At 44.4% G+C, this 13456-nt stretch overlaps 1 protein-coding gene across 5 annotated transcripts in view; it reads right to left on the bottom strand.

The window, feature by feature from the left end:
- LOC115138512 (membrane-associated guanylate kinase, WW and PDZ domain-containing protein 3-like) overlaps positions 1-13456 on the bottom strand; it is a 145955-nt gene that overhangs the window by 36007 nt on the left and 96492 nt on the right. For all 5 annotated transcript variants that reach the window (XM_029675452.2, XM_029675418.2, XM_029675435.2 and 2 more), the window contains exons 2-3: positions 9857-9973; positions 4465-4584 (exon numbers count right to left, since the gene is read on the bottom strand). In XM_029675452.2, the coding sequence (XP_029531312.2) occupies positions 4465-4584; positions 9857-9973 (237 nt within the window). The remainder of the gene's footprint in view (positions 1-4464; positions 4585-9856; positions 9974-13456) is intronic.

Raw genomic sequence — 13456 nt, 5'->3', positions numbered from 1 at the left:
AGGTTTTCACGCTCAACAGTTTCACATGTGTACCCAAAGGACATACAGCCAACTTGACACAACAGTGGGAAGCATTGAAGTCAACATGGGCCAGCATCCCTGTGGAATGCTTTCGACACCTTGTAGAGTCCATGCCCTGACGAATTGAGGGCAAAAGGGGGTGGAGCAACTCAATATTAGGCAGGTGTTCTTAATATTTTGTGCACTCAGTGTATGCGATCGTATACAAAAGTAAGTAAATATAAAATTATTATGTCTAGTATTATACCTGTTTGGGCTTCTTGCAGTCAATTTGCAATCTTCAAATTACTTGCAATTATGCTCCGGCCCCCTGACCATCCACTCAAGATATAATCATCCCACTGCTCCAGGCCCATATGTTCTCATAGAAATCAGAATCATGAGTGGGATTCCCTGCCCAAAATACATTTGAGAATAATTTGAATTAGACAGACTTTCCCATTTCCTAGTAACAGTGATGTCAGCAGCGCCGACCTATCTGCGTTGTTAATTTCTGGGCAGCTGTCCTTGTGCTGTGCCGCCTGACCAGACCTGAACCACACAGAAGAGCAGAGCCGGAGTGAGGGCTGAGCCCAGACAGACTCCCTCTCAGAGCCTGGCACAGATGGCTGTGTCATGAAACCTGGGACCCTGTGGGTCACCCTGGCACGAACTGCATCCCGGCAGCACCGCCTGGGAGAGGGGAAAGGCCTCAGCTCACTGGGCAGGGCAGGTCTGGCGCGACACTGGGTGGGCCTGTGTGGTCTGTGTGGCGGTGGGGGGTTAACAGGGCCAGGGATGACAGGAAGTAAGGGAAGAGAGAGAGGATAATAGTGCTAGTTCTCTGACTGTCTGGCACAGCAGTACAAATCAGCCAGAGAGCAGGGATGCAAGCTATAGCAGCTAATGGCTAATGGGCTATTCGAAACACCATTAAGATTAGCTAAGGATCACATTGAAGAGTAATATGGTTACAACATACTCTAAAAGTCAGTTGGGCTAGTCAAATGTATGGGCACTAAAAATGAGGACATAAAATAAACTAGAGGGCTCGAATACAGCAGGCTACTCCAGCAGAACTGGGTCGTGTTCATTTTTCACACACTCACTCAGTATACTCTTTATGGCAAAAGAGGATACAGTTCAAGCACATATAAATATAAAAATATCATTCCACTATCTAATGACCTCCACAGCTGTCCTGAGTTTACTCATAGTGCAGGGAGACCACAGCTCCGTGCCAGTAGGGCAGTTCCCAATTAAGATTGAAAGATGTCTGCAGAAAGAATGGGGTATCAGCTATGACATGGCACCTTGAGTCTGAAAAATCTATTTTGGTTATTGAGCTACAGTAACCAAAGCAGTACAGGGCAGTACACTACAGCACAGCAGCGTAGAGTAGGGTAGAGTACAGTTCAGTACAGTAGTGTATTGTATTGTACTCTAATGTGCTCTACTCACTGTACAGTAAGGTGCTATCCAAACTTGTGAAACATATGTCTATGATAGGTTCAGATTTGGTCCAGTCTGGTCTGTCTGTGGACGTTAACACTAAGGCCCGGGTGGACTGACCACATTTCAACTACTTTTTAATGTCCATGGATGTCTGGTGTCGGTAGATGCTCAGTGGGGGATGATGCTGTTCAAAGTAAATGGAAGGAGAGGGGGCTCATGGGTAGGTGTCAGTAAGAGCTGGGAGAGGTGACATTAACTGGAGAGTGAGAACGAGAGGCAGAGTGAGAGAGAGGGAGAGGTTGTCCAGACTCAGACGGTTGTTAACACTCTTGGTTTGACCACCAGATAACAGAAAGTGAAAGAAAACAGTAACCAGCTGAACATAACAGTATGCCAGTGGGAGGCAGGACAGTAGCAGGCGACCCAACTGTCGTTTGTGGCTACTATCATTTCCCATTATAGCCAATTCATTTGCAGTGATTCCGTTATCAATTTGGTAACAGAATTGCGAGTTTGAATCACTTAAAAATTCCTAAACCAAATTGATATCAGTAAAATCACTATAACCAATTGGTAGGTCTGTTACTTCTGTAAGATTTCATCATCCTCCCTCCTCATGAGGATATGTGGGTCTTTGTTAACGGAATTACAATGCACAAGGCAATATTTCTCTAAAACTAAATATAAGTGTTGATATTCATTGCCAGTTGTCTTGCAATCAACATTATTGTGTTTGGACGTATTTCTGATACCATTTAAGACTTTTTATGGTAGATGTTTTCTAAGGCCCCTTTTGCATCTGTTTATCCGGTAATCAAAGCCATTACTTATGCCTAATTTTTAAGATGGAACATTTAAAAAAATTAAATAAATCTATGCCTTAATTTCCCCAAAACATAGACTCTTAGCTTTCTTGTGGGGCTCAGTTGGTGGAGCATGGTGCTTGCAATGCTAGGGTTGTGGGATCAATTCCCACTGGGGACCAGTACAAAAAAGTATGCACTTACTACTTATTGAAAGTTGCTCTGGATAAGAGTGTCTGCTAAATGACAAAAATGTACATTTGACACCTAATTTGATATGCTCCTATGAACTTCACATGTTGGTGCTCATGGTTCCTTTTACGTGGAAATGCCCAGCAGGCATACATGTTTCTGTCGAGGACCTACCACTATCAGGGTCTTCAATGGACAGCAAAGTGCAGCCTAGAGCCTTGGAAAGTCAATACACATATATTCACCCAGCCAAACACTGCTAGTGTACAGATTTGAGAGCTTGCCATTGAAAAGCTGACTCTGGGCACTTGGCTGAAGTCCTATAAATCTATCCCTAGTCCTCTTCTCTCTCTCTAGACTAATCAAATCATTCAGAATGTGTGCTTTACTACAGCCCAGCTAAACGCCATTCTGTGTCGTGTGTTATCTGGCTGCCTGTAAAGGTGCAGAAAAACCCACAGGTCTGGCTGCAGCTGAGAGATGAAGGGAAGCTCACAGTCGCGGGTGGCTGTCCCTTGACTTGGCAGCTCCTGAATCCTGCAGCTCCTTTCTTACCGTATGTGATCTCAATTCTGTATTTCCCCCAAACCAACAGGGCTGCGATTTGCTCAAAGTGTGTGTGAGGAGGTGTCAGTGTTGACCTGCGTCTGTCAGCTGTGAGTTGACTGACAGGAAGGGGAACCTCAGGGAGCATCACATCAGAGGGCTCAGAAGACTGTCAACAGCCAGGACCTGCCAGTGCCAAACCCCTTCATAGAAGCGGTGCTGCTGCTTGGTAAGACTCTTACTCCAGATGAGGATTTGACTTCATCTTTAAACTCTCCATCACACGGAATATAAACGGGAGGAAATAGGAGAGACATTGCAGAGAAGGATAAGTGATATGGGCCAACCACTAGACCAGAGGTGCGCCTCTGACATTCAAAGACTGAGTCCATTCCATTCTGATTCCACAGCAGACAGCTGGGATTTGGTGTATGAAAGACAGCTTAAAGAGAGGAGATTATCATGTTATTGCCATAATCATCAAACAATGTGAAAAAAATCCCCGGCTCCAATCCCTTCACGACATAAATACTCTGAGACTATTCAACCCCATAATACAGGGTAAGTACTTAATGTGCCATTGTAGTATAACTAAAGTAAAACAACTGATAAGAACTCGTTCAACTGTAATGGACTACATAGAGTATCAGGAAAACCCAGAAACAGCCTTCCTTGTGTCAACAACTCTACAGATAAAACATATTTCTATTCTCCTCTCAGTGACAATATGAACTATCATCCCCGAGCTATAACAGCATTTGCTATGGTTACTTACAGTACAGGAGGTCACACATGAGCCAAGTTCAGTGTGTCACCACTGAGGCAAAAATGAAGCAGATTTTCCCTCGTAAAGAAGAGGACTCCTCTTCTGTCTGAGAGGATACCCCAATGATGGAAACCCACTTAAAGATATCCAGTAGCTGCCAGTAGTTTTTGGAAGCATGCAATGAACACAGCCTCCCCTCATAGGAGTGGCAGGCAGCCTAGTGGTTAGAGCATTGGGCCAGTAACCGAAAGGTTGCTAGATTGAATCCCCGAGCTGACAAGGTAAAGAATCTGTCATTCTGCCCCCTGAACAAGGCAGTTAATCCACTGGTCCTAGGCCGTCATTGTAAATAAGAATTTGTTCTTAACTGACTTGCCTAGTTAAATAAATAAAATAGGTAGAGAGGGCCATCATCACATGAGTAAATAGCTCCTCCTCTGCAGTAGTGGGTTCAGCAGTTTGAAAGATCTACTGAGAGTGGTGATCAGGTGGGCCAGCACATTGCTGCTCTACAGATTAAAAGAGCTCTTAATGGATAGAGCAGCACAAGGGCTCTTGAGTATCCTTGTGATCAAAGGTTTCAGTTCTAACAAGCCTCTTAATCATGTTCCCCTGACCAATCAATTTAGCCTTGGTCAATGCAATTGACTACTAAGCTTATTAATCAATTCATTATTGAACGCTTCCTTAGTGAGTACTCACCATCGTAGGTTCCACTCTCCAGCAGAAGGCCACTCTCCTCCAGGATACGGAAGTCTCCCACGCTGATGAAGTTGTAGTCCACCCCCGGCACCTCCCCTTCTCTTGGCAGCCGTGTGGTGCCTGTCAATCACACAAACAAACACACACCTATGAGCATATGAGAATTCAACGACAGCCTAAGACAGAATGAGCCCATGAACACTGATACAAATGGTAGAACATTTGATTTGATTTAGGAAACATGGAGTGAGGGCCACCGGTATCACAGATGATGTAACCAAAAGAAAAGGACATGGTGCTTGTGTGATATGAGCATCAGGGAGTTCACAGCATTCTCTCATTAACAGGATGTCTGTTTCTGTCTCCCCATGAAAGCTTTGGTCCCAGAAAATGTCCCCCATGGCCCAATTACTGAGGGCACCACTACCTGCCAAGCCTCTATCTTGCCTGCAGCATCATCCAGATGTCACATCAATATTACTGCTCCTGTAATTATTCCATTGTCAACCTGTTGAGGGAAAGACAAAGAGGACGAACTATGCTTTCATTTGAGGGTGCTATGTATCTACTTGAAAGCAGAAAGTATTTTAGCACACACAAAAAAATAATCCTGACACAGTCAATAGTTAATTTACGGTTACTTTCAAATGAGCTGTGGGAGCAGAATTTTCAAACAAATTCCCCAGATAATAAATGTTCCTGATGAAAATGAAATGCAGTTCATTTAGCAGACAAGAGAAATGTATAAACGCTTTATCACAGAGAACAGTCATTTCCTGCCATTATGCATAGTCATTCACATGGTCACGTTCATCGGAAGCAATCACTTTTCCCTCAGCAGTGGAACTCTTGGCAATGTGTGTTTGTGTTTGTTTGTGTGTGCGCGTGTGTGTGTGTGTGTGCATGTGTGTTTGTGCACGTGTCTGTGTGTGCATGCCTCTGTGTGTGTGTTTGTATGTATGTGTGAGAGCGACAATGAGAATGCATGAACATTTGTCTACCTTGGACCCAAATTGGCGCCACAACAAGTCTTTCATAATCTCTCCCTTTCAAATACTGCGGCCCTACTTTTTAAAGACCTGGCTTGCATGGATGCCACAGCCACAGACAAAGACACACACCACAACAGAGACATCAGAGGCGGTTTCACTCAGAAAAAGAGGGACAGAAAAATAACATGGCATTTTTTTGCATTGTTTCATGTTGGCACTTGAAAATGCCACTGGGATTCGCTGTCAAATAATACAGAGGGAAGAAAGCATTGCAAAAACGAGGAGCATCAGTCTTTTTGTGGCCATAGCACTTACTTTGAAGATGAGACACTCTGAACTTCTGATGTCTCAGTAATGCCTGACTGCAAGCATTAGCTGTCTTTAATGCTAGAAAATGGGTTATAGCTAAAAAATGTATAAGTGTGTAGGATTGTCAATTTTTTTAAATTAAAGATCTGTATTACGTTAAAGCCATAATTCAGGATGATCATGTAATTCAAGGCCATGGTATGTCTCTTACAAAGTCCTCAGATGTAACGCTTGTCCTCTTCTTCTGACAAGGAGAAAGAGATATCGGACCAATGCGTAGTGTGGTAAGTGTCCATTTTAATATGTAAAACTGAACACCACAAAATACAAAATAACAAAGTGAAAGAAGAAATGAAAATCGAAACAGTCCCGTGTGGTGCAAACACAGACACAGGAAATAATCACCCACAACGCAAAAGTGAAACCAGGCTACCTAAGTATGGTTCTCAATCAGGGACAATCATAGAAAAAGGAACATAGACAACCCACCCCACTCACGCCCTGACCATACTAAAACAAAGACATAACAAAAGAACTAAGGTCAGAACGTGACAGTACACCCCCCCAAAGGTGCGGACTCCGGCCGCAAAACCTGAACCTATAGGGGAGAGTCTGGGTGGGTGTCTGTCCGCGGTGGCGGCTCTGGCGTGGGACGTGGACCCCACTCCACCATAGTCTTTCTCCGCCTCTTTAACCGCCTCCGTTGCCTCTTTAGAGCGGCGTCCCTCGCCGCCGACCTCGGACTGGGGACCATAGCCACGGGTCCCAAATGGACGGGAGATTCCGGCAGCACCGGACGAACGGGAGATTCTGGCAGCACCGGACAGGCGGGAGACTCCAGCAGCTCCGGAGTGAAGGGCGATTCTGGTAGCTCCTGGCTGACGGACGGCTCTGGCAGCTCCTGACTGACGAGCGGCTCTGGCAGCTCCTGGCTTACGGATGGCTCTGGCAGCTCCTGGCTGACGGACGGCTCTGGCAGCTCCTGGCTGACGAACGGCTCTGGCAGCTCCTGGCTGATGGGCGGCTCTGGCAGCTCCTGACTGACGGGCGGCTCTGGCAGCTCAGGACAGACGGGAGACTATGGCAGCTCAGGACAGACGGGAGACTATGGCAGCTCAGGACAGACGGGAGACTATGGCAGCTCAGGACAGACGGGAGACTCTGGCAGCTTAGGACAGAAGGGAGCACCTGTAGGGAGGAGACAGCCTGGTGCGGGGGGCTGCCACTGGATAGACCGGACCGTGAAGGCGCACAGGAGGTCTCGAGCATGCCCAACTCTACCTGGCTGAATGCTCCCCGTAGCCAGGCCAGTGCGGCGAGGTGGAATAGCCCGCACTGGGCTGTGCTGGGGAGACGCACTGGAGACCAGATGCGCTGAGCAGCACCGGGGACACCGTGCGCCTCACGGCATAACACGGTGCCTGCCCGGTCCTTCTCTCTCCACGGTCAGCACGGGTAGTTTGCTCAGTTGTCCTACCTGACTTAGCCACACTCCCCGTGTGCCCCCCCAAGACATTTTTGGGGCTGCCTCTCGGGCTTCCAACTGCGCTGCCGTGCTGCCTCCACATACCACCGCCTCTTGGCTTTCGCTGCCTCCAGCTCTGCCTTGGGGCGGCGATACTCTCCAGCCTGTACCCAGGTTCCCTTGCCATCCAGAATCTCCTCCTATGTCCAGGAGCCCTGAGATCGCTGCTGCTGCCCGTTACCACGCTGCTTGGTCCTTTGGTGGTGGGTGATTCTGTAACGCTTGTCCTCTTCTTCTGACGAGGAGTAAGAGATATCGGACCAATGCGCAGTGTGGTTTTTAATTTTAATATGTAAAACTGAACACCACAAAATACAAAATAACAAAGTGAAAGAAGAAAGGAAAATCGAAACAGTCCCGTATGGTGCAAACACAGACACAGGAAACAATCACCCACAACTCAAAAGTGAAACCAGGCTACCTAAGTATGGTTCTCAATCAGAGACAACGATTGACAGCTGCCTCTGATTGAGAACCATACCACGCCAAACACAGAAATCCCAAATCGTAGAAAAAGGAACATAGACAACCCACCCCACTCACACCCTGACCATACTAAAACAAAGACATAACAAAAGAACTAAGGTCAGAACGTGACATCAGAATACAATGTCAAGCCTACTTTAGTGTGGCACTGAACTATATTCACGCAAAAACTAAACTCAATGGTTTTATGTTACCAAGAGTTCAATCAGGAAAGTCAGATTCAGCAGCCTGTGCTGCGCCTGTGTTACCATCTAGAGGACATGGAGGCGACCCAATGAAGAAGACTCAAGGGATTATCAAGGCACACAACAAGGACCTGCGAGCACTCTCTCCCTCACTCCCTCTCTCTCTCTCTCCCTCTTGTTTGTACCATCTTTCGTGGCCCACTCACAGACCATAATGTTGCTGTGCCCTGGTCACGCCAAGGGGAGTGGGTGATGTTTGGTTTTTGTAATGGAGCATTATCAACCCAAAGTGCTAGAAAGCTCTCAAAAGCACAAGGACAGCATGGCCTTACAGGAACTGTGTGATACACACAAGAAAAGGACAGACAAATCCAGTTATTTTTATTTTTATATCTGACTTTGATCATTTTCAGTGTATTGATTTAAAATTGATTCAGTGATATTAGCTATAAACAGAATACTTTTGATTCAGAGTAATGCATTGCTAACACATCATACAGTATTTACAGTGCTTTCGGAAAGTTTTCAGACGCCTTGGCTTTTTCCACATTTTGTTACATTACAGCCTTATTCTAAAATGGATGCAGTTGTTTTTTTTTCTCATCAATCTACACACAATAACCCATAATGACAAAGCAAAAACAAGTTTTTAGAATTGGAAATTCTAAATTGCACATTTATAAAAAAATAACAACTGAAATATCACATTGACTTGGTACTGGTACCCCCTGTATATAGACACATTATTGTTATTTTATTGTGTTACTTTTTTTTTACACTTTAGTTTATTTAGAAAATATTTTCTTAGCTCTATTTTCTTAAAACTTCATTGTAACGCTCGTCGGTGGAAGAAGGTGAGGCGGTGGAAGAAGGTGAGGCGGTGGGAAAAGGTGGGAACAGGTGGGAAAAGGCTACCTAAGTATGATTCTCAATCAGAGACAACTAAACGACAACTGCCTCTGATTGAGAACCATACCAGGCCAAACTCAAAAACACCACATAGAAAAAGGAACATAGACAACCCACCCAACTCACGCCCTGACCATATTAAAACAAAGACATAACAAAAGAACTAAGATCAGAATGTGACATGCATTGTTGGTTAAGGGCTTGTAAGTAAGCATTTCACGCTAAGGTCTATCTATATCTGTTGTATTCAGCACATGTGACAAATACAATTTGATTTGATTTGATTTGGTTGAGAGAAGGGAGTGATAGTGGGAGAAATATTCCTCCTCTCCAAAAACGTAAATATACATGAGAGGTAAGCTGCTTACTTCCCGGAAATATTTCACACTTCTGCTTGCGTTTGTGACAGTGCCATGCAGAACTGTCTGCCATAGCCTGAGGAACAGTGGGACTGTGTGTGGCTCAAACATGTTACTGTTCTTATTAGAGACTCTCCTTTGGAAAAATGTAATGGTAAATATTATGCTCTTAATTTTGTCACTTAATGTGTGTGGTAATTACATAATAATGTAGTAATTTGGAGATAAGGTCTCTGTTCTTCATGCATGTTCATCGTCCCTTCTAATAGAACCTAACATCCTTTCCTACTTTAAGAACACAGCTATTATGACCATTGAGAAGAGGATAGCACCTCCACGTCTACTCTTAACTGACGGCTCTAAAGGTCATTCAGATTTAATCTAATTTGCAGATTGATTTATATATTCAACCACTCAAAGTAGAAGCTTTTGCATAAAAGACCGTAATCGCAGACTGCAATTTGGAGCAACGTCTGGGTTTATGAGGATGTCTTTGCTTGTGTTGTCATGGTGATTTTCAAGTGTGTGAGAGAGACACTGATGGGTGCGTCTGTCATCTATAGTGTACTACATTTCACCCGGGCCCGCATAGGGTGCCATTTCAGGGCAGAGGTTGAGGAAACTTACAGGGGATGGTGCGCAGATAGAGGTTGTCCCGGATGACCTGCTGCAGCTTGTGGTCCAACGAGCCCTTCTGGAACTGCAGGCTGAGGTAGTGGCGCAGGTCCGTGTTCAGAACCTTCCCTGAGCAGACAGAGACAGAGACACAAAGTGTTATTACACGACAAATGTACAAGAGGTTCAGTTTCAAGAGGTTAGAAAACAAACAACGGGTTAGAGGTCAAACAAGAGGTTAGAGGACAAACAATATGCTTTCCCATTCCATCAGTCACTCCAGTGAATGCACCTCATCTACACAATACAACTGACAACAAGGTTTCATATAATATGCATACAATTGTTAGACACTCACAGCTTCAATGACAACCAAGCATAGGCCAACACAACACCTTTTCCAAAGGAAGTGGTAGGTCTCGAAAACCTCAGGAGATAGCGCTTCTTCTAACCAACCCCCTAACGTCTTTGTAAAAACAGAGGAAGTTCATATAGCGCTTGCAAGGAGACAGGAACTTGAGAGTCATCCTGTAAAAGAAGAGGACAGTTTGCTGGGTGTCGGAGAAGATGCGAGGAGAGAGAGAAAAAAGAGTTGAGAGAGAGAGAATAAAGAGAGAGGAGAGAGAGAAAAGAGACCAGATCTTCAGTGTCTTGGATGTGAGCCTCGTCTCCAGGCTGGCAGTGGAGGGAGAAGTGGCTTTGAAATGGCTCGACTGGCGCTGAGCTTCAGTAATCATCATGTTCCCTCTCTCTCCTCTCTGCCGGGCAGACAAAACTCCACTCAACACAACTCTGTATGCATGGCTATGAATACTAATACATCCTTTCAGAAAGAAACAGCCCTCTACAGTAGACAAAGCTGGTGATAGCAATTAGCTGGCGATAGCAATGGAGATGTAGAATAGGTAGAGTAATAGAATAAATATGAGTTATGGGACAATTTCTGCATAATCTACAACCTTATCTCCTTGTTCATCAAACAATGGTCAAAATGAACACATCCCAAAATTACAAATTGTTGCTAAATATTTATTTGTGTTCTTAGAAAAAATGCTTGTAGTGGAATGGGTCATGTAATGTTTGGCTACCTAACTAACCGTTATAACAGAACAAGTCATGACAAACACCATCTACAGTAAATCCAGTGACAACATAAACATAAACATAACCAGTGATAACATAAAAACCAGTGATTACTTGTTAGGAATATCCTCATCATACTCAGTTTGACCTATATTTTTCCCCTAAAGATTGATGTTACCATAAATCAACCCTTCTTTTGCATGCCATGTGGCATGATTTAGGAATTACTATCCCTATGGGGGCAGCTTTTCAGGATAAAAGTTGTGTGTGTCCACTCTTCAGCTCTAAAGAGGGACAAATCACAGCTGGTCCAGGCTCACAGACACACAGGGGAACAGAGGCACAATCTGCCAGCCCCAGCCCAAACTGTCCCAGAATTTGGTTGTAGTCCATGCAAGTCTTCCCTCAGAGAAATGCCAAAGAAACAGGCCATATAAACAGTCTAAAATACATCCCATACACTATATGTCACATCTCTCTGAAGACCAAGGTAATGATAACATCAAATACTTTGAAGGGTAAAGTTGATACCAGGCCACAATCTAGACTTGCAATGCATAATCTCCCTTCAGCAAAATGTCAAAGAATTTACGGTACTTAGAATATGACAGAGAATGATTCAACTTACTATGTAATTAATGTGTTACTTTGTTATTTTATTGAGAGGCTCCTGCTGTTTGCATGCACACGCATGCACGCATACACACACACAAATCCATGCACGCACGGATGCACACACAAATGCAGGCATGCACGCACGCACACCACACACAAACAAACAAAAACGCACACACCAACCCCATGGCTATACAATGCAGTCTTTGTGGCCTGCTCGGTCCTGTCAGATGGTGTTAGTGAGGTTGTCACATCAGAGATGAACCTCATTCCTCCTCTTCACAGATAACAGAGTCATTGTATACTCGGAGGTGGAGACTCAATGGCCTCCATAGTACCCATCAGCCCTGTATGCTGGTGTATTTGGAGTGAGTGCAGCCAGCCAGGACAAATGAAAATAATTGAACTTCACCTCACATTCCCTGGTCTTCCAGCTATCTCTCTCTCTCTCTCTCTCTCTCTCTCTCTCTCTCTCTCTCTCGTCTCTACTCCCTCCTTCTCTGCATCTCTCTGTACTGTCACAGTACCTATACATTTCCTCCTATGTGGTGTTTCATCTTCCCACTACTTTCTCAGTCAACTATATCTGTATGTTCCATTATCCCCATTTACATATACCTAGAGTGAATGTTACCATTACCATACACACTATTGGAAGTAACTGAAGGAATCAGAATAATTTTGAGGTGTATCAATTGGGGTATGATTCCTAAAAAGATAGGTTCCTTTGATTATCAGTTTTTAAGTCACCCTCTCAATTTGTATCCCTGTTAATTACACAAGGCTTTCATCCTCATATTGGTTGGAGTTGAGTGAGTGACTCACAAATGGAAGGGTAATACCAGGAATTTTTTAACATTTATTTTCTGCTTTTTCTTAGCATCAGCAATACAGTAATCATCTGTAGAGCCTGTAGCATCTCAGGGCAGATACCAGTGGAGAGGAGGAGCACTGAGGGTGGTTGACTCAGAGTCTCCACACTTTAACTAACACACACAAGTGTCCACAAACTCATGGAAGCACACACACAAGCACGCACACAAATACACATGCAAACACACACGCACACACACATCCAAAAGCATCTGAGAGAAGGGCTCAGGAATCTGCCACTGGATAAAAGAGTAACAGATATCAGAGTCCCCTAATTGGTCTGTTTTGAAGACACACCTACAGTATGTAGCTTATGGTTCCACATCTCTCGAACGCATGTGGAATTCTCCAGGGAGGTCATTTATTCTGTTATCTAAATTCTACATAATGAAGATTCCCCTGACAAGACAGGGTGTCCGGAGGTTTAGTCTCTGTCCACCATATACCATTACATGCAGTATGTCACGTGAGCAAGGAATCTTCTCCATTTGGCAAAAACCTTCTCCTAGATGTGTGCATCTTTGTCACGTTGGCATGAAGGATCGGGAGACAGGCGCAGGAATGCGTAATAGTTTTTATTATTAAGCCCGAATTATGGCATGCCGTGTTAGGGCACGGGGACGAAGACCAAACAAACACAATACAAAACACAGGGTTGAAACGTAAACAAAAGAGCGAGGATTACCTCAAATAAATAATATAAGCGCACAATGATTATCGCACGAGACGAGACCCGTAATCATCTGTGCAATCCACAATGGCACAAAAGCCAAAACACACAGCACAGGTACTCACACGCACCAACGGACATAGCAACAATAATCAACAGACAACGGAAACCAAAGGGCACACTTATACAAGTACTAATCAGTGGGAACAGGGGACAAGTGTGCGTGATGAATGTTCCGGAGGAATCTGTGAAAATCTTTTACTGTTCAATAGATTAAAATGTGGCAAAGTCCCAAATGTGTGTAATTAGGGTTGCAAAATTCCACTAACTTTCCCAAAATTCCCAAGTGTTCCAGAAATCCTGAATGAAGA

Source organism: Oncorhynchus nerka, linkage group LG2 (assembly GCF_034236695.1).
Source record: "Oncorhynchus nerka isolate Pitt River linkage group LG2, Oner_Uvic_2.0, whole genome shotgun sequence".
Classification (NCBI taxonomy): domain Eukaryota; kingdom Metazoa; phylum Chordata; class Actinopteri; order Salmoniformes; family Salmonidae; genus Oncorhynchus; species Oncorhynchus nerka.
This window is presented reverse-complemented; position numbering and strand designations above follow the sequence as displayed.